This window comes from Diadema setosum, chromosome 2, assembly GCF_964275005.1.
Source record: "Diadema setosum chromosome 2, eeDiaSeto1, whole genome shotgun sequence".
NCBI classification, from domain to species: Eukaryota; Metazoa; Echinodermata; class Echinoidea; order Diadematoida; family Diadematidae; genus Diadema; species Diadema setosum.
Window position 1 is genome coordinate 12,101,281 of NC_092686.1, and position 23,352 is coordinate 12,124,632.

Here is a 23,352-nt window from a genome sequence, read left to right on the forward strand (position 1 = left end):
TAGGGAGTTATACAAAAATGTTATAATTGACTTGCTTACATTTTCAGCCAAACAAACTCATTTTCTTTCTGTTTGCACACCACAGAAGCCATCAGAAAAAGATGGTGCATTTCTTAGAAAAGCATGCACAATTCCTGCTTCTGTGCTGCATACCCCCCCCCCCCCCCAAGTTATTCTGGTTTTAAAAAAATAGAAAAGAAAATACTGCGTTTACAGTATGATATACATTAAGTAATCACATGTAACCACAAGACATGAAGAAATTCAAGTTCATGCATTGTCTTTTCCACCTTATCACACACTGTCAATGCAAGCTGACACACCAATTTTTATGGCAAAATAAAATAAAAAAATTGTCACACAATATCTAGAACACAACTAGGGAAATATACTTTCACCACATGTAACATTAATACTGAGATGAAAAACAAAACAATGAAAAATAATGCCCAGTACTGTAGCTACCTCACTGGCTCTCAAGAACCCACCTATCACCTCAGTTCAGTCACCATAAAACATCTCACATTTTGCCACAAAATCTTACATCTTGCCTCTCAGATTTCAAACTTTTAATGATTGCAATCATGTTTGCACCACTGCATGCACTATTGCAGAATGACGCAATGTTGATTTTACCCACAGCACAGATCTGTATGATCCAGGTATCTTCAAAAGGAAAACAACAGATTAGCAAAACTTGGTTGGATTTGACATGTGGAAATTTGAATACTTGAATGTGACTGCATTATTTCATATAGCATCCTTTCATCACAACAGGCGGGCAAGTAAAATAGCATATATATATATTTTCTGGCAAAAAACCCCCCAAAACCAACAAAACAAATAATCATTATGAATCAAAATCTTAAAATAGGAAATGTTTTACTGGTTACTCACAACAACATAAATATTACCCAGTAAGTCAATTGTATGTTACACTGTTCCTTTTACAAACGTTTTTAATAAACTTGTGCATGACTCGCATAACATTTTCTCATCAGCATTTACTGAGCATTAACATTCTACAAATTCATGACTAAGCCCCCCCCCCCCCCCCCCCCAATAATAACAAAATGATTTACAGTTTCTGCAAATTTTGGTTGAATGCAAAATTATTCATACATTGTATTCCCAGTGGATCCTGTGCAGGCCTTCATACCACACTGGTACACAAAAGAACTGACCCTCAGCAACAAATAAGTACACGGAATACCCTTATTTCAACACAAACTGAGGAAGCAATGCATTTCTTTCTCTTTTTTTTTTTTTTTTTTGTTAGCACTATTCATTAATTTCCACCAATATTGGTATGACCTGTATATAGAAAATGTTTCACAAGATAAACATGACGCACCAATCTCTTCTGATATAATAAATTGAAAATGAATTTCTCAGATTAATGCAATCTTTCCTCTCAAGGCTAGTGGCAGACACTGTGTGCATTCAAGGAAAATTCAAATGACAAAACTTCCCGTCTGGCATAGACTGTTCTAGCTGTCTCTCTTTGACAAATGCTTGCTTTCTTTGTGCTATTAAAATCTTGACAAATGTTTTCATTAAACTTGGAAATGTTACATTCAAGTCAAAATCATTGGGAGGACTTTGAAAATATTACTTTCTTTATATTGGAAAAAGAGAGGAAATATCAAAAGTAGCAGGTTCATTTGCATGAATGCAGTGTAACAGAGGAGCAGCTCATTGTAAAGTTTACTTTTCATGAAAAGTTGAAGGGAGTCTTTCTCACCCCTGTGATATTTTCACTTGGTATGAGCCACATATCACAAAAGACTTTCCATGCCGGACAAGGTGATATGTGTATGCACGCTGTTACTACACTCCCGACATACACATATTTTCCCTAACCTTGGACTTGTAACACAGTATCACATATATGTGACCCGCTACAACAAAAGGATCCTAAAGTCGCTGATGGCTGAGCCGAGAAAAATCGAGTTTGAAGTCACATCATCAAAATTGGTCAAAACAATCGGATTTCTGTTTTTGGCATGATTTTGTAGTCTAATGTTTTGTCTATCATCTGCCGAAATTTCGAAGCTAAGTGATCAAAGGAAAGGCAAGAAATTAGTGTTTTTCTGGGCTATGATTTTGCGACTTTCAACGTAACAGAAACGTGTCCGAAGACTTGGATTTAGCGCCGCAACTAGACTCCGCCCCTAGCAACGAGGGAGTGATCTTATTGGTCCTGATTACTGATTGGTCCTTATTGGCATCCTGATTACTGATTGGTCATGTGTAGACCGCTGGCGCTAAGCTTGAATGAACATCGCGGTGGTCGCTAGGAGCATACCTTCTATCGTCAAGCGGTGAAAACTGTCTCGCCTCCCCTTGATCATGTTAGCGTTGGAAGGAAAACTTTCAAGGCGTTTTTCTCGAAACTCTGATTTCCGCAACCACTTGACATGCGCTAATAAAATCATCGATATCTCCGCAACCGAGTATTTTTACGAGTTGTGTTATATATAAAGTAGAAGAGTAAGGAAATAATGTTATGTCATTTTCAGAAGATTGTCCTCCCCCGACTTTCGGATCCTTTTGTTGTAGCGGGTCACATATTATACACGAACATGGAAAACATATCTTGTGACAATTCAGTAGACTCATAACTCTGTATGGTCACTGCAAAGTAGGTTTGGAGAGATCAATTACTGTAAACATCAATATTTCCGTGCGATTATTTTTTTTTACTTATTTTTTTTTTTTTTGTTCTTTGCGCTGAGCGGCTCAACAACATAATCGCAGGTTCTTGAATTTACACTGTGCAATTGTCAACCCCTTCAAAACGTGCAGATGAAATTGTGAAGATATTTTCGGGGGTTTTAGAATTCACGCTAGCCAGAAGTAGTGCAAAATATGCAAAAATTAAAATACCGCAAAAATGTCTGCATTTACAGTACTTAGTATCTCCTTTCAGACAACACCTTTGTGAAGACATTGAGTTATCTATCAAAACAGCGAGGAATTCTGCTGCTAATGATATGGACATTTCCAGCACGTAGCATCTCTGTCAGATGGAATCTCTGTCAGATTGTGTTGTTACTTTCATGCCAGCCACAAAGAAGATTTGTCACTTCGTTGTTGAGAAGGTATGGTTAAAATGATCGCATTACAATCGTACCAATTTGGCATAAAGTGTGGGATTTGCAACAATTCATAAAGATTCACCAGAATCTTGGTGATCTGGAACTAAAATACTTAGTAGTTGTGTTTTATCTCATGGTCATATTTCATGTTCTATGTCTTCTAAACTTAATGGGAGGTACAATCAATGTGTTGGTCATACAACTGGATAGGCATGTGTTAACAACTTTATCCTACTTTGCACTGCCTTATTTGGCCTCCTCCTTTTGGCTGTTGCCACTGATCAGTCATGAATCCACAAGAACTGGTGGGAATGAAATTCTACTGTTCAGCCACGTCACGTCACATTTGCAGCGATTCCCCCTCCAACTCCCCCTGCATACTAAGTTCCTCGAATGAGCTCTCGCTGCCGCTGCTGCCCTCGCTACCGGAGGAACTCACTGTGGTGTCCTGTAACATAGATTCCTCATTGCCTGTGATGTCGCCCTCGTGTGTCTGGTCGGATGGCGAGGGTGTCTCATCCTTTGCCTTCTTTGCCTCTTCCACATAAAAGTCTTCTTGCTTGGACAAGGGGAGCATGTACTGGATCTCATCCCCCGAGTAGATTTCTATAGCTGGATGAGCGCAGAGCTTTCTTTCCTGTCATCGGGGGGAAAAAAGGACAACACAATAGGTAGGCCTACAGGGGACAACAATAGCACACTGAAAAGTTGGCAGGGGTAGGGATCAACTAAACTTTGGAATTAAGCTTTTTCTTTCTAATCACTTCACATTTCCTTAATATCAAACTCTTGACTATACATTTAGTTTTCACACAGGAAAAAAAGAAGGTTCAAGCTGTAATTTGACATCTAGACCATTACTGTCATTATAATTTGCTGTGGTTTTATACATTGTTTCTTGCAATAATATTTACAAGACTGATTACCATTTTCATGAAATCAACTTGCCAAACTATTACTTCCCATATAATTTCTGCCATTCATCATTTCTATTGTAAGGAACTTACTGAAGTTTGTTTTTTAACAAAGTAATGCCTATCCCTTATTGAGTCACTGTGGTGCTCAAGTATGAGTTAAAGCAATTATGAAATGGTTTTGCACATGCATCCCATCTATGTGAAAGTGAAAGGATATTCTATCCACAGTTTTACCTCTATGTACTCTCCAAGCTTGGGCCACACTTTGGACGTCGCAATGTAAATGGAAAGTGCCCATATGTAGGGAAACGATGTGGTGACTGCATGGTCCACTGCCGGGAAACTTGCAACCTTGTAGTTCTTCGCAAGAAGCTTGGCCTCAGATTCTTTGTCAACCTCAGAGTCGCCTTCGGCAAGAATGGCACCTACTATGTAGCGTAGTTCAGCTGATGCCACCTAAAAGGACAATGTAAAAAGAACTTTCATTTCATCTCTGTGCTGTGCTTTGCAACATGGAATTCTTCTTAAAACTTGAAAATCTTCCGCTGAACTCTACCCTTGTGAGCGATATTTAGAAACTTGAAAAGGGAAAAAGTTTGTACCGCAGTTACACTGTATGGGTACTCAAACTCGGCCTAGATTGTAGCGGGTAGCCTTGGCCACTTGTAATGAGAGCAGTAGTGGCCAAGTTTACCTGTTAGGCCGAGTTCACCCATAAGATATGATAAATACGGTACTGTTTCAGACAATTTTTTTTTTTTTTTTTAAATCATCAAACAACCTACACATTGTACTTTTCCATAGTATGCAAGTAGGTGTCTAGACCATCATGATTAATTCATTGACTGCAATCTTACCAGTCTTTCTTCAAATTTCACAGATGGACTTCGCAGCTTTCAGTATTTCATAATTTTTTTTTTTCTCTTGGGAACTGGGCACATTGCTACTAACCAGTAGCAGTACGTGTATGCTCGATCGTAAAATGCTACAAAATTATTGCTGTCCTGTCGGGCCTAGAATATCTAACGATCGTTAGTAGTAGGTTAGCCTGACCAGACGCTGTTAATACGCTGCACGACAGCGACTGGGCTGTGTATGGTTAGTAGTAGGTAAATAGTAGATGGGCAATTCCGCAGTTAGGTGGACATGACATGGATAAAAGAAATGTGCCTCTTTATCTTACCCTTTGATCTAGGTATCAACTAATGCCATGGATGTTCACCAATCATTAGGGTCTTTCAAATTCAGTAGATTTTATTTTTCGTATTTATTGATTTTGCGAGATCTAAAACCATCATTTAAAATGTACATGTGGGACTGGGGACGCTGAAATTCACTTAAATGCAAATTACAGTGGGTTCCTTTGAAATTTTTTCCTCAAAGTTTTGCTAAAGGGTAAAAGATGAATACAGCTGTACATTTACATACTCCAGAAGTCATGTGACATTTTGTCAATTACAAAAGGGTGAAATGACCTGCGGAATTACTCCGGACAAATGTAACGACCGTAACGTTACTAACCATGCTTTTGGGGGTCTAGCTAAAAAAAAATTATCAGTCGAACTGCTAAAAAAAATTGCATGAACATATGTCATGATGCAATAATTGAAATTAATGCAACACTTTGTTTGAAGTAACTTGAATTTTCGCACACTTTTTGTTACAAGACATTGATTTTTTTGTCATGTCCTTTTTTCATAACGTTACTAACCAGCCCTTTAAGTTGCTATATTTCTTGGATTGTGTTCATTCTTTTCTGTATCATAAACCTGGGAAGGATGAACATATTTTTGACATAATTTTGACTTGAAATAAATAAATGGTAATTTAGTGGTAAAAACAAATATATAGATTTGTTCAAATGTAACGTTAGTCTACTAACCGCGGAATTGCCCAGATGGTCAATTCACATAGACTACACAGTTTTTTGCGAAATTCAAACATCTTTGAATAGGCCTAGGTCTAGAACCCTTGGCTCTATATCAAGCAAAGTGAGTGCAATTAAAATTGAAGCTCTTTACTTTTTCTTTACTTTTTATGTAATTTTACTTGACCTTTCTCCTATTTCTCTCCCTCTCTTTTCTTGCGACTTTTCGATTCTCCATATCATCGATTTGGAATCTTAGGGACAGTATTACTTGAACTGTGTACGGGTGTATGAATAAGAAACTCTCCTATCATGATTGCCATAAATTATGCTTATTATCCACTAACGTTAGAGCTAAAGTTACCTTCCTGGGATCATCATAGTAAATTCCAATGGTGCGGACGTTCGGCGCTAAACAGACGATTTCAGTGAATACAGCACCACACTCGCTGTACGGTCCCTTTGCGTATTTATAAGCGACCCGCACATTTCCAATGGGTGGTTTGCCCGATTTCACCTCCACTTTCTCGAATAAACCTGTGTAGACGACAAGTAGAGCCACCGTCAAAATGAGCGCAACTAAAAGACCAATTATTCCTAATACAAGTGGATCCATTTTGCAGCACAACTGTTTCGCCTTGGATCTGCGCTTTTCAACTTTTTGAGGAACTTCCTATATAGCGACGCATATCATATCGAACAAAACAGCTGACACTGGCACGCACGACATGATGGGGCGCGATGCACAATAATCAAAACATCAACATCCATCGAAGGAGCGACGATGCGGATAACCAGTATACAATGTAGTCCGCATGAAAGAATGCACTATGTCGGATTCCGGTTTCAATTCGGATTGCAATCTGATTGTACTGCATGTAATGCATCCACGCTTTGGAGGCTACTATACGAGTTTATGAATCGGAAGTTTGTTTTTTTTTTTTTTTTTTTTTTCTCAGTGTACTTTTCGAAGATCTTGAAATTAAACTCAATCCCAAATTCATCTGACAGATATTATAATATGTCCGTTCATTCTTGGACAGTTCAGGCAAGTGCCAGTGTTAGCTGTTATTTTTCTGTTGTTATCTTTGCTGTTGCTTTCGATCTGCCAACTTTTGTTTCGTTTACTCTGAGGGCTATAGGCCTATAGAGTAAACGTATATTATAACATGTCCGTTCATTCTTGGACAGTTCAGGCAAGTGCAAGTGTTAGCTTTTATTTTTCTGTTGTTATCTTTGCTGTTGCTTTCGATCTGTCACCTTTTGTTTCGTTTACTAGAAGGGCTATAGGCCTATAGGACCTATACGCCATATATACCTTTACTATCAAATTAAATTGTTGAGATGTCATCACTCATATGACTTCCGGTGAAATAACACCAAGCAAAACTGAGAAAAACTAAGGGAAAATAATTGTGGAAGCCTACATTTCCCACAAACTTAGCTTGGTCACCTTCATGTTGCTCTCTCTGGTTTTATACACCTATATGCTCGTATGACTGCAGTCATGCATGGCATCTATAAAGTTGCACATTTCCTTACGAAATGTTTTTTTTTTTCGTTGTGCATGTATGCCTACGCAAAAACACACACAAAAAAAACGCTAAAATGTAGGGTCTATATAGAGCATGTGACCACGATGTATAATAGGCCGATATTGCTTATTCGATAGAAACATGAAAATAGGCTGTAGTTGCAGTTATTAAACAGTTGGCACACGATCGTGTATCGCTGTGTTTTTCGCAATCTATATACTCGAGTCATATAGGCCTAGAGTGACTTGACTCACAAGCTTGAATACTAAATAATAATTATGTAAGAAATTACTTGTTGCATTGGGGAAATAGGTAGCCTATCTTCATATCATTTTATGTGGGAAAGTTTTATAGTCTATAATATCAAGACAGTGTTAGAGAAAGTATAGGGCCTAGAGGGAAGGAGAAAAACAGACAGATATATAGAGGCGGCTAGAACAGGGCGAATCGTTCGGGTGGAACTAACTTATAAACCTGTACTTTGAATTATAAAGTCAAGCACAGGGCATCCCTACTGGTCGTTAGATTCGACAGGCAAATATGTATTTTAGCATTTAAGGGATGGTATAATATTGGTTGAGATGAGATATAGGATTCAGCTTTTAGCTTTTCGCAAAATAGTTATAGAAACTACTTTAGAGCATTTCAAAGCTTATTTGATGAAAATCGGTTTTGAAATGGCTGAGATGTCCAAAAACAAAAGTTTAAAGCAAAGAAATACATAATAAGTAAAAGGTGGATCCCACCTTTTATTAGAAATTGCATTGTTTTCGATGTCCCAGCCATCTTTGGGGTTTCTTTTTATAACTCGAATTACTCTTACTGCTAGTAGGGGTAGAACAAATACCCGTAACAACACAATCTATTATTTCAAGGAAGTAATCGTATGCAATATTTACATCATTTATATCTAATATGTGTGACCAGTCATGTGTACTCAGTGCCTCCTTCACCAGATGCAAATTGGTACTACTTAACTTCCACTGATGCATTTCTACAGAAGAGGGATTTTTTACACTTGCCATTTGAGGCAGTATAGCAAACACCGGAAAATGGTCTGTCATATCAGACACAATTATCCCTGTTTTGGGGGTTGGATTTATGTTTGTAATTATATTATCGATAAGAGTATGTGACTGATCAGCAATACGAGTTGGCTTGGTAATTAACGGGAAGAAGGAATAGGATAAGATGGTGTCGATGAATAATTGACAGTAAGGATTTACCTGAGAGCAGAGTAAGTCAATATTAAAATCTCCAACCAGAATACAATGTTTGTTGTTTACCTCACTGGAAGACAATATATCATTCAGAGCCGTCATAAATTCATCTTGTTTAGCTTGGGGAGGCCTGTAAACCACTCCAACTAAAATATTTTTGCAGTCAGAAGATTTGATTTCGATGAAGAGTGTTTCAATAAAATCAGTCATATGTGTTAAATCATCCTTCCTGACATATTTTAGCTTAGATAGAACATAAAAGCCCACTCCACCACCAGTTCTGTTGGGTCGACTATTGGCTATAAAATCATATTCCTCCATAGAGTATAATGAGGATGGTGTAGAATTGCGAGTCCAAGTCTCAGTCAGAGCAATTACTGAAGGGGAACCTGAAAGTGTATTGAGCAATTGCTCTAAGGGATCAAAATGTTTATTTAGGCTCCTAATATTGAGATGTAATACAGAAAAATCATTTTGCTTCAGATCTGAAAGTGCATCACCAAACTGTTGAGCTGTACAGTACATAGACTCAGTACAAGAGACACTTCTATCGTTGTCATCGCAACTGATTTCAAAACTTGGCATACCTGCATTTAGGTCACTCAGAATGGTTTGAGATGTCATCACTCATATGACTTCCGGTGAAATAACACCAAGCAAAACTGAGAAAAACTAAGGGAAAATAATTGTGGACGCCTACATTTCCCACAAACTTAGCTTGGTCACCTTCATGTTGCTCTCTCTGGTTTTATACACCTATATGCTCGTATGACTGCAGTCATGCATGGCATCTATAAAGTTGCACATTTCCTTACGAAATGTTTTTTTTTTTTTTCGTTGTGCATGTATGCCTACGCAAAAAAACACACACAAAAAAACCCGCTAAAATGTAGGGTCTATATAGAGCATGTGACCACGATGTATAATAGGCCGATATTGCTTATTCGATAGAAACATGAAAATAGGCTGTAGTTGCAGTTATTAAACAGTTGGCACACGATCGTGTATCGCTGTGTTTTTCGCAATCTATATACTCGAGTCATATAGGCCTAGAGTGACTTGACTCACAAGCTTGAATACTAAATAATAATTATGTAAGAAATTACTTGTTGCATTGGGGAAATAGGTAGCCTATCTTCATATCATTTTATGTGGGAAAGTTTTATAGTCTATAATATCAAGACAGTGTTAGAGAAAGTATAGGGCCTAGAGGGAAGGAGAAAAACAGACAGATATATAGAGGCGGCTAGAACAGGGCGAATCGTTCGGGTGGAACTAACTTATAAACCTGTACTTTGAATTATAAAGTCAAGCACAGGGCATCCCTACTGGTCGTTAGATTCGACAGGCAAATATGTATTTTAGCATTTAAGGGATGGTATAATATTGGTTGAGATGAGATATAGGATTCAGCTTTTAGCTTTTCGCAAAATAGTTATAGAAACTACTTTAGAGCATTTCAAAGCTTATTTGATGAAAATCGGTTTTGAAATGGCTGAGATGTCCAAAAACAAAAGTTTAAAGCAAAGAAATACATAATAAGTAAAAGGTGGATCCCACCTTTTATTAGAAATTGCATTGTTTTCGATGTCCCAGCCATCTTTGAGCCAATTCATCTCTTTAAAACTCATGAGCTATGCAGCATATTGATAAGGATATCACACAGTAAGGTGCTTATCACTTTAACAGTCTTAGCCAATTCAACATCATTATATTTTCATGTATAGGCCTATCCTAGATTTGTCAATACAATTTTCAAGTGAGGATCGACGGTTGTTATGTGGTCATTATCATAATAAAGAATAATCTATTGTTACCAACCTTTACCGTTAAAATTTTTTCTGTCGCTATTATCATCATCATGATATTAACTTCATAGTTTCGTAGGAAATTATCATAATCATCATTGCAGAATCATCATCGTATTATTCGATTGTATAAGAAATGTCGACGAATACACGAATACAATGAATATAAAAAGAGGTGTTGAATCTCGCGATTTATACTAGACCAGTGCTAAATTGCAGATTACTGTTTTCAGCCCCCCCCCCCAACAAAAAACAAGTTTTCATTTTGATTCAACGTGTAATAGCTAATCAATTTGACGTCATTCTGTAAGCTCTATGCGGAGGTCAAGCTTTGCATGGTGTGATTCAAGCAATTTAACACTCTGAAGAGGGATCGACAGTTTGGGAGACTACATAGACGGAGCCTTAAGATCACACACACACACACACACACACACACACACACTCACAAACAAACAAACAAACAAACAAACAAACAAAGGAATACGATAATAATCTTCTATACTGGGCCGAAATGCTATCAATTTGTTTTTGCTATACAAAATCATGTCTCCGCACAAACAAAAACATTAGGGCCTATACCGACATGATAATGGAGAGGAAAAGGGGAAACTGAAAAGATACGTTCATAACTCGAATGGCGTTCATGGTCGAAAAAGAATCAAGAAAATGAGTCATGAACCATCTAAAAAAAAAAAAAAAAATATATAATTTTTGTTAAGACCCGTGAATAACAACCATTTGGCCGGGAGACACTCATGATGTGTCATGATGTGTATCACAGTGAGTTACGTGAGCAGGACAGGTAGACGGGCGCAATGCAAGCTATCTTTGAGTTGTACCTGTGCAATATCCTACTTTGTGTACTGTAATCAAAATATAGTATATAAAAGTGCATGTGAGTTGGCGCGCACACACAAAATAAAATGAGCACTAGGGACTTTCCCGATTTCAGACTGAGTTGGGCGGGTCGACGGTACATCCGAAGTAACTGTTCCCACGTTAGGAAATCACACAGAGCGCCGGTTCGTTTCCCGTTGAGTCTATACTTCGTACTATTAAAGCAAATGACGTGTATGTCATGTACTATAGTCGGGGGGGGGGGGGGGGGTCGTGCTATTAGTGTTTGGTACATGTAGTTCTGTTCTGCACCATCGCGTGTATTTACATGTATAACAATGACACCAGCGATATCATGCTGTGTGTTGATCGTAATAAGTTACACTTGTCGTTGGGGTATAGTCTATGGACTTCGCAGTTGCCATGGGAATCAAATATTTAACATGCACTCTGGGAATCTGTTTTGGGATCGGGTTTATTTCGGGGTGTTTTTACCACTGTGCCTGACTCACTTTTCAGTCAACGGTCAAACTGAAAGAGTGGGTTTTCAACTGACAAAATGAGTCGATTTGGGTGATTTTCAAGGTCCGGCTAGTGATTCATGCCGCTTTCAGGGTTGGCATGGAAACAAATATTACTTCTGTCTGTAAACACTGTAAATCTAATCTATGATGATTATAGTCATCGAAAACTGCTCATTCGACGTCAGGCACTGAAGAGGCAACAGACGCTCTTCGATGAGCGATAAATGTCATCGATCGCCACTGATTTCTAAAGTCAGCTCCTTTGCAAAACAACAGAATGAACTCAGCAGGTGGAATGGAGTTAAATGCGCCTTTAAGCTCTTATTGTCCGTTTGATCCTGAGGTACGTTATACCACTTTCTATTAAAATATCGTATGCATTCTATACTCTGAAGGTAGCCACACTGCAGAGTGATTTTTCATCTGCTTCGACGTAACAGTGCGACAAAGTATAGGCCCTATATAGGCCTAAAAAAGAGCTATACTCTAGTAACAACAATCAAGAGACTCTACAATGTGTAATAGGCATAATATGCATATTATGACGGATGTATGATATATAGCCTATAGATAATAATCTATAGGCATATACTGTAGATTACATAAAGGCCTAAATAATTGTAGGCCTATTCATAAACGTCATTTTCACATTTTCTTTAAAGTAAGGTTATCGTCAAGTCTTTTCAATGATACTGCATTCATTACAATAAGAAATATTTTTGAAGATTTATCTATCTAAAATTCCTAACAGAGCCGTCCATTCAGGGCCAAAGGACCTGATTTTCGAGTGGGCCCTGTTACAATGGTTAATGTCAAATATTGCAAATAAGATTTTGAATAGTGCAACAACAGGTAACATACAAGATATCATTTCAGTAATGACATTTTCAGTAATAACATTTTTCTTTGATTTTCAGCAGCCTCAAATCTCTAATAAAAGTGAGCATATCTGTTTTGACGCTTAAATTGTCCATGATTATGGACACAAAATAATACGCACATGACAGTGACTGTCGTTCTCATTGTCCGTAGAAAACCGAGTAATGACTACATTGATATATTGTGTAATTGCATTTTTATCTCAATCTTTTCTCGTTTCTCCCCCCCCCCCCTCTCTCTCTCTCTCTCTCTCTCTCTCTATCTTTCTATCTCATTTGTTCAATTTCAGCAGCTGATGAGACACCAGTATGTAACAGAATATGTCGACAGCGGGCCCAAAGCTCTGTCCCCACTTCTAGTAAGATGAGATTTACCTACATTTATACATCGTGACGTATTGCGATTCCATATTATGATGTTAACCTGTAACTGACAATCTCATCATGAACGAACCATCACGATGGAGGTGGAAAGCATTATACGACCTAATCATAAGCGGCTGCAGTTCGTTAATCCGAAAATGAAATAGGGTTCTTTATTCCGAAGGTTCGTTATTCCAAAGGTCCGTAAATCCCAACAAGAGATAAGCTTTGTTATTTCAAAGATTCGTTAATCCGACAACAAAATAAGGTTCGTAATTCCGAAGGTTCACTTTGTATAATAAATATCTTTACGCGAATTCCTTACATTTTTCCGATTAACGAACCTTCGGAGAATACCCTTCGGAATAACGCCGCTATATAATGTTCAGATTTACAACCCTGTTTCATGCTCGGATTAACAAACATCTTGGTATAAGGAATATTATTTTGTGTGTTTCGGAATAAGAACCATCTGAATAAAGAAACTTAGTTTTATTTTTGGATTAACGAACATTCGGAATAACGAGCATCACTCTCATGATACACGTGCACACAAGATTTCATAATAGGCCTCTACACTGTATGATTGACGTCTGCAGAGAGAGGAGAGTGTGTGTGTGTGTGTGTGTGTGTGTGTTTTAGGAGTGTATTTTGCATTGGATATTAAGGTCAGAGAAGAAATGAATTATAAAGAGATACTGAGTAAGATTAAAAGACTTTTGGGATGGTGGAGACAAAGAGATTTGACTGTAATGGGACAAATATTTTTGCTCAAAACATATGCTCTGTCTAAATTATATTATGTATCTTCATCAATAGAGGTTCCAAAGTGGGTAGTGGCAGATATCAATAAAATTTGTTTTGAATTTATATGGAATGGTAAAGATCGAATTAAAAGGGTTATTTGTTATCAGGATTATAGTGAGGGCGGTCTTAGAATGACAAATTTTGAATTGTTTGTTAAGAGTCAACGAATTATGTGGTTGAAGCGATTGTTATATGGTGAGAAGCTCATGGGATGGAAACTTTTCTTTGATTATATTTTTAGGACTGCGGGAGGAAGATTCATATTTTTGTGCAATTATGATATACGATTTCTAAAGTTTAATGTACCATTGTTTTATTTAGAAATTTTGAGGGCATGGCAAGAAATGGAGATAACCGGAATTATCAAGAAGGCAAGATTAATCCAATCTTTTCTAATAATAAGGATTATTTGTGTAAAGGGAAAATGATTTTTTGTGAAAATTTATATAGGAAGAATATTTATTTAGTGAAGCAAATTATGGAAAAAGATCGTATGAGATCAGCAGTATATTTTCATAGGTTAGGATTAGATAGTGAAAATATAGTTAAAGTTTGGGAAATAGGGGAGGTTGTTGTAAGAAGCCAGAAATTTGAGGGAAATATATATGATTTTTATTCTGTTGATAAAGAGGAATATAATATTTCTTTGAAAATTTTGAGAATGTAATTTTATTGAAAGATGTTTCATTTAGAAAGGTGTATGAACTCTTTGTTACAAATTTACAGCAATTGTATGTTTTACGAATGAAAGATGGCCAAAATGATTATTTGTTTTCGAAAAAAGGAAATTACACATATATTTTTAAGACCAAGAATGACAACACTTCTAACAAAACTTAGGGAATTTCAGTATAAATTATTACATGGAGTTGTTTATACAAAGGAAAATCTTTTTGAGTTTGGTTTCGTTGCAAATAACCGGTGTTCTTTCTGTGAGCAATCGGTAGAAACATATAAACATTTATTTTGGGATTGTGTGTATGTTAAGAATTTGTGGCAGGAAGTGATAGATAGATTGAGATGACAGATCTTCGAAATATAGAGTGGAGAGACGTTCATTTTGGTGTTACGGGAAGGGATCCAAAAGTAAAATTTTATAATACAGGTACAATAATTTTTATTTTGAAATAATACTTTTTTATATTATTTTTAGATCTAGGTCGGAGGGAAAAATTCCAACTTTGGAGGAAATTTGTAAAAGAATAATAAGTTTTCGGAATGAAGAAAAAGAAATTGCTATAAAAAGAAATAAGTTGGGATTACATTTGCTGAAATGGGAAAATGTTTCTGAATTTGGAAGTCGTTTTTATTAGGAAGGAAGGTGGTATCACTTCGGGGGTGTTTTGTGTGTGGGGTGTATGTGTGTATGTGCGTTTTTGGTGTTGGTGTGTATGTGTGTTGGTGTTTGGGGTGTATGTGTGTGGTGGTTGTGGATGTATGTGTTTGGGGTTGTGGTGGGGGTGTGGGATAGGTTTGAGTGCATCGGGGTTGGTGGGGGATGGGGATTTGATTTCAATGAAATGATTTCATTCTAGTTTGTATAACGTATTTTTGTTGCTTTTTTATGAATATACCCTTGTATATATATACCCTTACATACTCGATTTATAATCGAGTTGTTATGTTGAAGAGAGATGATTGGCAGTATAAGTATACCATAGTCAAAGATACATATATATATATATATATATATATATATATATACATTTTTTTTTTGTACATGTCAATACTTTCTCGTGAAGAAATGGTCAGTAGGATTGATTTATAATCGAGTTATGTTTGAAGGGAGATGATGGGCAGTATAAGTTGGTAATGGATTTGTCTTTTGAATGGCATTTGTACCGTTCTTATGTTCATGTTACACCCAGAATGGGTTGATTTATGATTAATTTGAATGAAATCAATAAAATATTGAAAAACAAAAGTGTGTATGTATGTGTTTGTATATACATGTATTATGAATTGCGTACATAGTGTATGCCTGTGTTACTTATTGCATATCATCTAAATGGTGGATCGTATTGTGTACTATAACAATTGTATTTCTTAGAAAACAGACAGCCGGAAATTATTGCTTGATATCTATAAAAGTAGCGATGAATGACTGATGAAAATGTAATGTAACGTATGGGAACACACCACTGCCGCTGATTTTGTGTACAGAATTGCCCAGACGGAAGGGATATCACTTGTCGATCGGGTCAAGACTCTTTGGCCGACGGATCCCACTTCGCCAATCTAAAAAGCGAGGCCCTGCAGGTCTTCAGGACGACATTCAAGTTCTTGGAGGTGAGGTTGAATCCATCATGCACAATTATGCACATTTTATCTGTAATTCTTTCATATGAATATCAGGGGGAGTTTAATCAGTACTAAAAAAAAAAGAAGCCTAAAAAAGCCTCAAAATAAAGATATAATCACGAGTAAATTTTAAAAAAAATTACTATACATACGAAAGGTGACACTAGTGATAGAATGATGTTTGCTGGAGTACTAGTTCATGCAGGTTTTACTGTTTTTTGCTAACGTTGGCTATACTGCTCGAGATGGAAACTCCTTCCTATACTTCGTACTGCAATCCAGAAATAAAGAGAGAGAAAAGGGGTATATAAACTTTATGGAAAGGAATATTGATATCTACCATTCTAATGAACATGATGTATTGTGTCAATATTCCGCAATCAAACGTCAACCATTACAACTCTATTTCTAATGTTTGTCAATCTGTATTTTAATTTCTAGGACCAGATAAACGCTCTTCTTGAGGAGAACGCAGCTCTTCGAATGGAGTTGAGGGCATCGAAGCTTGTCTCTCAGGTACAGATTCCCAATGCCATGCAGTTGACAATCAAGTCCATGGTTAAAATCTTAGCCATGAAACTAAAACTAGCAAGAGATAATTATCAATTGCACATGCGTGTGTCAGTGTGCATTATAAATGGGCTATAGAATCTCTGCAATCTGATTGGTCAATACAGTCTTGTATTGTCATGCATTGATTTTAACTGAGATTCACTCTGAGCCATGCGTCCCGTAAAATCCGAACGTGTGGCTCAATTCTTGTACAGTGTTGTAGGTGTACCGGACGCCTGATGGGGAAAATGGTTGTATTTCATGAATTTACGGGCCCATTTTATAACACAAATGATACACAGGCCTATTTCGTGGATCAATGAGAACTGGATGCTCTTGTTTAACTTTGGAACAGTCTAAAACCCACTCTCTGCGCTCGTGGGCTTAAACAGTTCCAAAGTTATAACTCGCGCTTCCAATTCTCACCGATCCACTCTGTCCTGTGCGTCTACCATGGGATGAAGATGATGAATTTTGGAACATAATAAGAAGAGACATTGGCATTTACGCATGCAGTATTTTCATAATCTACAGTCTATCGTTTAACCATCTTGTCAACACGCTGATAGTGATGTTGCAGAATTCTGCTTGCATTTTTTAGATTTACTGTATTCCTTATACATATTCCTACACTTTCGTTGCACTCCTTACAGGAGAGATCCGTTAATCCAAATCCGGCTGACAACAAATCGTTCACCTGAAACCGACATCTTTCTGGCCTGGATCGAATGGAAAATGTCCAGGCTATCAACGATTCAGATGTATTGTTGTCACTTCCGGGTGTAAACTCCTCTTGGAGACCTAAGTCTACCTGACAGAGAGTGGTTTATTCGCATCACATGCGCTCTGGTGAGCTCACGTTGATACGTACAAGCTACGGTGCTGCGGCATGCTCTGCCCATTGTGCTGTCAAGCGCATGCAGCACGGAATATTCAAATCGCTCTACAAGCATTGTTATTTTTATGGGTAATTTTTTGGGGGGTATGCATCTTCTCGTACCATTGTCTCGGGAAGAGACCATCATATTAATACCCATATTTATATGCATTATACTGTACTTATAATAGTCACTCAGAAAGAAAAGAGGCTATGTATATTGTTTGTTTCAGTTTTGTCTCAACAGGCTAATCTCATCAGAGAACTGCTTTAATGTATGTATGTATGTATGTTTAAAAAAAAATATATATATGCTTTCTCCCTCTCTTCCTCCTTTCATGACATAGCCTTTATGTGGCTGCATGTCTGACTCTTTCAACATAGAAAGAAAATTGATGAACACCTCAAACACATCCACACAACTCTTAGTGGTCCTCGTTCACACTTAAAACCATATTGTCAGTCCACATTTACCTGTAAATAGTGATCGGTGTATATACTGTGTTTATATTTCGACAAAATACATTATATCCTCTCGTACTTTATTGAAAAGTATACTTTAAGTATGTATTCACTGTGTGAATAGAGTATCACGCAATAGTGGTGTATATCTCGCTTGATCCTTGTGTATCTCAATGACATGTCTTACAACCGGCATTTACTGATTTAAAAATACATGTTTGAATTCTATTTTTTTTTTTTTTTTAGATCAAAAGTTTGTAGTCATGCATGTTTTTACCGATGAATCATTATTTGCGTTATAGTCATAATTACAGTTTCTGTTTAAGAGATGCTATATAACACACACACATATACACAAACAAACAAACACACACACAAACACACACACAAATGACGTACCATGATAGAACTGTGGTGTCGTCGGGGAATTTCTCCTTTCGTATAATCAAATAGTTCGTTGAGCATGATTGTTATGACTCACTATAATGAACGATGTGTGCAATGGTAACTGTTTCTTCTCGGGTCTTGTACGTCAGGAGCTATCATCCCAGTCAAAAGCTCTGTACTTGTGGCGATGGTCCCCTGAATTTCCAAATCTAAAGTGTTTTCTCTGTCAGTACTTCCAAGGTGACATAATAAGAGTTTAAGTTTACCTTATCGCCTATGTGTTTCAGAAGAAAATTTCAAAAGAAAACTTGAGACTACTAAGTAAACTGTTCGAATTATAATTATGTTGTCTGTATATCTTACAAAATGTTGTATGTTGTAACAGCGCTTTGATCAGGTTCCTGTACAAGCGCTTCATAAGAAATAGTTGTTGTTGTTCTTCTTCTTCTTCTTCTTCTTCTTCTTCTTCTTATTATTATTATTATTATTATTATTATTATTATTATTATTATTATTATTATCATCATCATCATCATCATTTCATTATCGTTTTTATTTCTACATCTATGCCTACGTTATGTACATTTACCTACGACTGTACTACATAACATATACCGATGCATCGTATATAAATCATATCAGGCCAATACTTTGTCGTTAATATATTGCAATGTATTGACAGTGGAATGCCGAAATAAAACTAAATTGTATTGAATTATAAAAAAAATAATCAATGTTTTGGTCTCTCCATGCTTTACTCTATATTGAATGAAGTAATTCGTTGTAACAAGAAATCCAATCCAACATTAAATCATTGCAATTTACCTCCTGAATTTACTTTAGGTAGTAGGCACCTACAGTGCATGCACCGGTCTAAAACCCCTTCAGATAAATCACGGAATAGAGATCACCTTGTAACGCTTGTTTTGCGCCAGTTTCATTTGATTCTGCTTTAAAGGCAGCAATAAATCACACGCAAATGAAGAAAGCCTAAACTTTTATGCAAAAATCATAATAATGACGAATGTTAAAAAATGAAAAGGGCCAAACATGATTGATTTGTTTTGACCACGCCATCAACATGGAATGAGGTTTAAGTTCTGCGTTTACACACACGTTTACTCTCACATAATATAGACTGCACGGAAAATCAAAATGCTTATATAGCTGTCTCGAAAACGTCGGGCTTGCAATCGCAAGCTCATCTATAACAGGTGACTCTGTTTTGCATGATTATTTTTCATTAACAGACGAAACTGAGAAATCATTTCGGACCATTTCTTATTTTCCAACATTCTTGGTGGGAAATAAGAAACGTTGAAATCACATTCTGGGTCCATGCTAGGACACACTTGGTCATAATCAAGGAGCAAGGAGCAACAGAAAACTTTTTTTAACGTGTACGTGTGGGGGGGGGGAGGAGTGGGAGGAGGGGGGGGGGGGGAGATAGGGGAGACCTGCAGACGCCCCCTCCGGTTCCACAGCTCAACGACCACCATGCATAGTAAATACGTAACTATAATGACATGCGCCTATAATCAAAGTATACACATTAAGTTTGAAAGGGATGACCACATAGGTGTGTAAACGGAACCACGAACTCATCTACACGACACCTCTGATCAACCTGAGAGCCACAACACGGAAGTACGTGATGACCACCTGCGCGGATTGTCAATTTCTCTGCTTCCAATAAACCCGCGCTCGCATCTCTCCCGTTACTTCCGTCGAGCTTCCGGCACGAGGTAGGCGTCGTGATCGCTTAGTGGCCGATAGAAGTAGACCATGTCATTTTCGTAAATTTCGATGTGAGTGGGTGCATAGAGTCCTTGCAGCTGTGTGACCAAATCACAGAAAAAAAAAACACTTATATACAAATATTGTCAATAAAGTGTTGCTGCTTCTTCAAGAACATGATTGTTGAACTTCAGCACGAAATTGGGCTCGTTTCCGCTCCTGCGTGAACATCATGGGGAGTCTTGGAAACAAAGTCCAATATTATTTATGAACGTTCCGTTCTAGAGCCAATTTTCCATTACATTTTTTTTTTTTTCTCATGAAGTCCGAGTCTAAAATGTAGTTTGCATGAGCATGCTGCTAGGTCACAGGGAACTTTTCCGATTGCCAAAGAATTATTTTTAATTTAATTACTGAACAAATCATCAAGAGAAATATAACGTTGACAGGAAACCGAAGATCAAATTGAGTGAGAAGTTAAACAGTCATAAGACGTGTACAGGTTCTTCACCTCTTTTTCCGTTATTGCGAGTGAAAACAAGAAGAACGATTGTTTTTTTTTCTAGGGAGAGTGCACTGGACCAATTAAATAACCACACATATTATCATGGCGTTATGTGACTATAATTATAGTTGGGGTAGAGAAAAGAAACTATATGCATTTATATAATGTTCTTTAAGTGTATCCTTTATTTCCCCTTATAGTCGTCTCTGTTTTGTTACATTCTCTTTGTCTTGTCCTCACTTGGGAATCAGATTATCTAATTTCGTTCCTATATTTTGCTTCTTTAGTTTCAGAATGACTGAATACCATGTCACCAAGAGGCCATTATCCCAATCGAACAAACTGCTTATTGACAACGGTATAAGCCAGTTCGGAGTTCCACTCTGCGCATGAGCAGAAACAAGGTCATTCGGACCAACAGGCATGTTGGTTTTTAATTTCACTGGGATAAGCATATGTAATGTAATGATTATTCATGAAATACTTATAAATGCTGCTTGCCAGCACATCCACCTGGCAGCAAAAGTGGTATTTGGCAATATCAATAGAAAGAGATCGTCAATACATTCAATGCAAAATAACGAAATGGATGCTTTCCCAAGTGTTAATTCACGGATCATTCTGGTCATCTGGTCGACGCAAGTTCATTCTTTGTTTGAACAGGATCAATGAATTCCATAAATTGTTATGTAAAGCTTACGCATTATGTCACTCTAAAACGATTGAAGTGCCCCTAACCGACTGAGAAAAGGGAAAGGTCATTCGGACCAATGTGCCCATGAGCTAACTCCGAACTGGCTTATTATCCACCTGTACCTATGGTGCGATAAATGTAAGGCGCGTACACATAATCACATAATGTACTGTTTGAGTATTCTTATCCAAAATCTGATTTGAACATCATTGACTTATCAAATTCATTTCTTTCTTCTTTTTTTTTTTTGCACAAGTAGTGGAAGAAAACAAAGAGAAGTAAACAAACAGAAGAAAACAAACAGAAGCTTAACTGTAGCTGTACATCAATACGTACTTCTTTTCTTCCAGGTATTAGATCATAAAACAAATTACATGATTGTGTAAAACACACACATATTAATCATGTAAGAATATACAGACATTTCTAGAAAGAAAGAGAGGGAGAGTGAGGGGAGGGAGAGAGAGAAAGCGAAAACAATGGATACACGTTTACTTTGATTACGTTGTCCAGCTTCGGAAAGACTCGAAACAAAACGCAGAAAGTGGATAGAAACCATCGCAGAGGGAACTTCGTGGTGACGGCCGTCTGCATGGCGGGGAACTCGGCCAACCGAAACCCGTCATCTTTCAGTCTCTGCATCAGCATCTCGTCGACATTGGGATCGCCATCGTCCTCGCCGAGTATCGTCCCGATGGCATAGCGCCACTCGTTCTCCGGAGTCTGATGGAAAAAAAAAGAAGAACAACACGGTTATTTAGGAAGTGTGAAACATCATTCATTCCGTCTGCGATGAAACGTTTCGTTTCTTACCTCACCCTTCCCCATTTGTGGTCTCTTAGGGCGGATAGGTCTAGCTTATTTCTTCAGAGTGACAGCTTTTCCACTCACCTAAACATACATTCAGGGCATTTCTAAATACAACGTACTTTTGAAATCAAGTCTGGATGTATCAGTGTTGGGCAACCTAGGACAAAATTTCCGGTTGTCCCTTTATTATATAAATATGCGTAAAATTTGACAGAAATAGTTATGAAATCGGTTTACTTTCTCTTCCAAAGAACAAAATATGTCACACAGCCATTATCATAGCTATATAGACCAATTCGGTTTAGGTACTGTTTTTAATTTCATTTCTAGGGGCTTCAAGAATGGCTAACAAAAGTTAATTTATGCACTGACGTAGAAACGCACCTGGCTCATTGCAGAAACCATTGAAAGTACTTTTATTCTTCTTTGGAAGCCCCACCCCCCCCCCCCCCCCCCGTATTATGGCCGCCATAACGTTATCGCGCACTGAAGTCGGATTCAGGCAGGCATGTGTCAAGGAGAGCTCGCTTCGCAGCTCTTTGGTCCTGTGATTTTATAGGCCCATCATTTACACAAGTAACCACCATAAAATCAGTGTCACACAGACCGTTTTCGTGTCATCATAGTAGAGCCCGATGCTGCGCCGTTCGGGAGCTACAGCCTTCACTCTCTTGAAGAGCCGCGTGGAGTTCTTGTAGTGACCGGTGCTGTACAGGTAGGCCACCCGCATGTGCCCGACTGGATGCTTTCGGGTTTCGACGACGATGTCGTAGAACAGACCGCTGTAGTCCAAGATGGCGTAAATAGCATAAAGAAGGATTGCTATAATTGCACCATAAAATAACAAGAAACCAGCCATTTCAAATCGTGAAATCGCGATGAATTATGACCACGCTCAGTTTGAATACCAGCCTTTGGCACGCAGCTTTGTGTTTACAATATTATAATGCTTGACGAGGGATCTCAAGATTTCACAGGGCATTCAAAGAGATATCGCATACCCACTCAACCATTTATCAATTGTAAATGAACCTTTGATCGCGCGGGAAATTCTTTTTGAAACGAGACAGGCCATGGGAATTGAAAGGATCCGATAAACTCGTGGCGTCACACAGGCGCCACTGTCCTAGTTTCAACAGTCTGTTGGCTACCTTCTTGACGTTGGTG

At 37.7% G+C, this 23,352-nt stretch overlaps 2 protein-coding genes across 2 annotated transcripts; both read right to left on the bottom strand.

Annotated features, from left to right (window-relative positions):
• Nucleotides 1-3,283: 3,283 nt before the first annotated feature.
• LOC140239879 (testis-expressed protein 264-like) lies at nucleotides 3,284-6,557 on the bottom strand. The gene is made up of 3 exons (XM_072319697.1): nucleotides 6,250-6,557; nucleotides 4,253-4,474; nucleotides 3,284-3,738 (listed from the first exon to the last, which is right to left on the bottom strand). The coding sequence occupies exons 1-3, from the start codon at nucleotides 6,499-6,501 to the stop codon at nucleotides 3,442-3,444; spliced, it is 771 nt and encodes a 256-aa protein (XP_072175798.1). The 5' UTR covers nucleotides 6,502-6,557; the 3' UTR covers nucleotides 3,284-3,441.
• A 13,450-nt stretch (nucleotides 6,558-20,007) lies between these two features.
• Nucleotides 20,008-23,137, bottom strand: LOC140239888 (testis-expressed protein 264-like). The gene is made up of 3 exons (XM_072319706.1): nucleotides 22,793-23,137; nucleotides 21,871-22,098; nucleotides 20,008-20,274 (listed from the first exon to the last, which is right to left on the bottom strand). The coding sequence occupies exons 1-3, from the start codon at nucleotides 23,042-23,044 to the stop codon at nucleotides 20,158-20,160; spliced, it is 597 nt and encodes a 198-aa protein (XP_072175807.1). The 5' UTR covers nucleotides 23,045-23,137; the 3' UTR covers nucleotides 20,008-20,157.
• Nucleotides 23,138-23,352: the final 215 nt, after the last annotated feature.

Bases quoted from the DNA above. Each gene is read 5' to 3' on its own strand.
- LOC140239879 (XM_072319697.1), bottom strand. From the start codon at position 6,501: ATGGATCCACTTGTATTAGGAATAATTGGTCTTTTAGTTGCGCTCATT. The intron at 4,475-6,249 runs GTAACTTTAGCT...TTGTCCTTTTAG, and splicing joins ACTATGATGATCCCAGGAAG to GTGGCATCAGCTGAACTACG. The intron at 3,739-4,252 runs GTAAAACTGTGG...CCCCGATGACAG, and splicing joins AGCTTGGAGAGTACATAGAG to GAAAGAAAGCTCTGCGCTCA.
- LOC140239888 (XM_072319706.1), bottom strand. From the start codon at position 23,044: ATGGCTGGTTTCTTGTTATTTTATGGTGCAATTATAGCAATCCTTCTT. The intron at 22,099-22,792 runs GTCTGTGTGACA...TTTTTCCATCAG, and splicing joins ACTATGATGACACGAAAACG to ACTCCGGAGAACGAGTGGCG. The intron at 20,275-21,870 runs GTAAACGTGTAT...TTGGTCACACAG, and splicing joins AGCTGGACAACGTAATCAAA to CTGCAAGGACTCTATGCACC.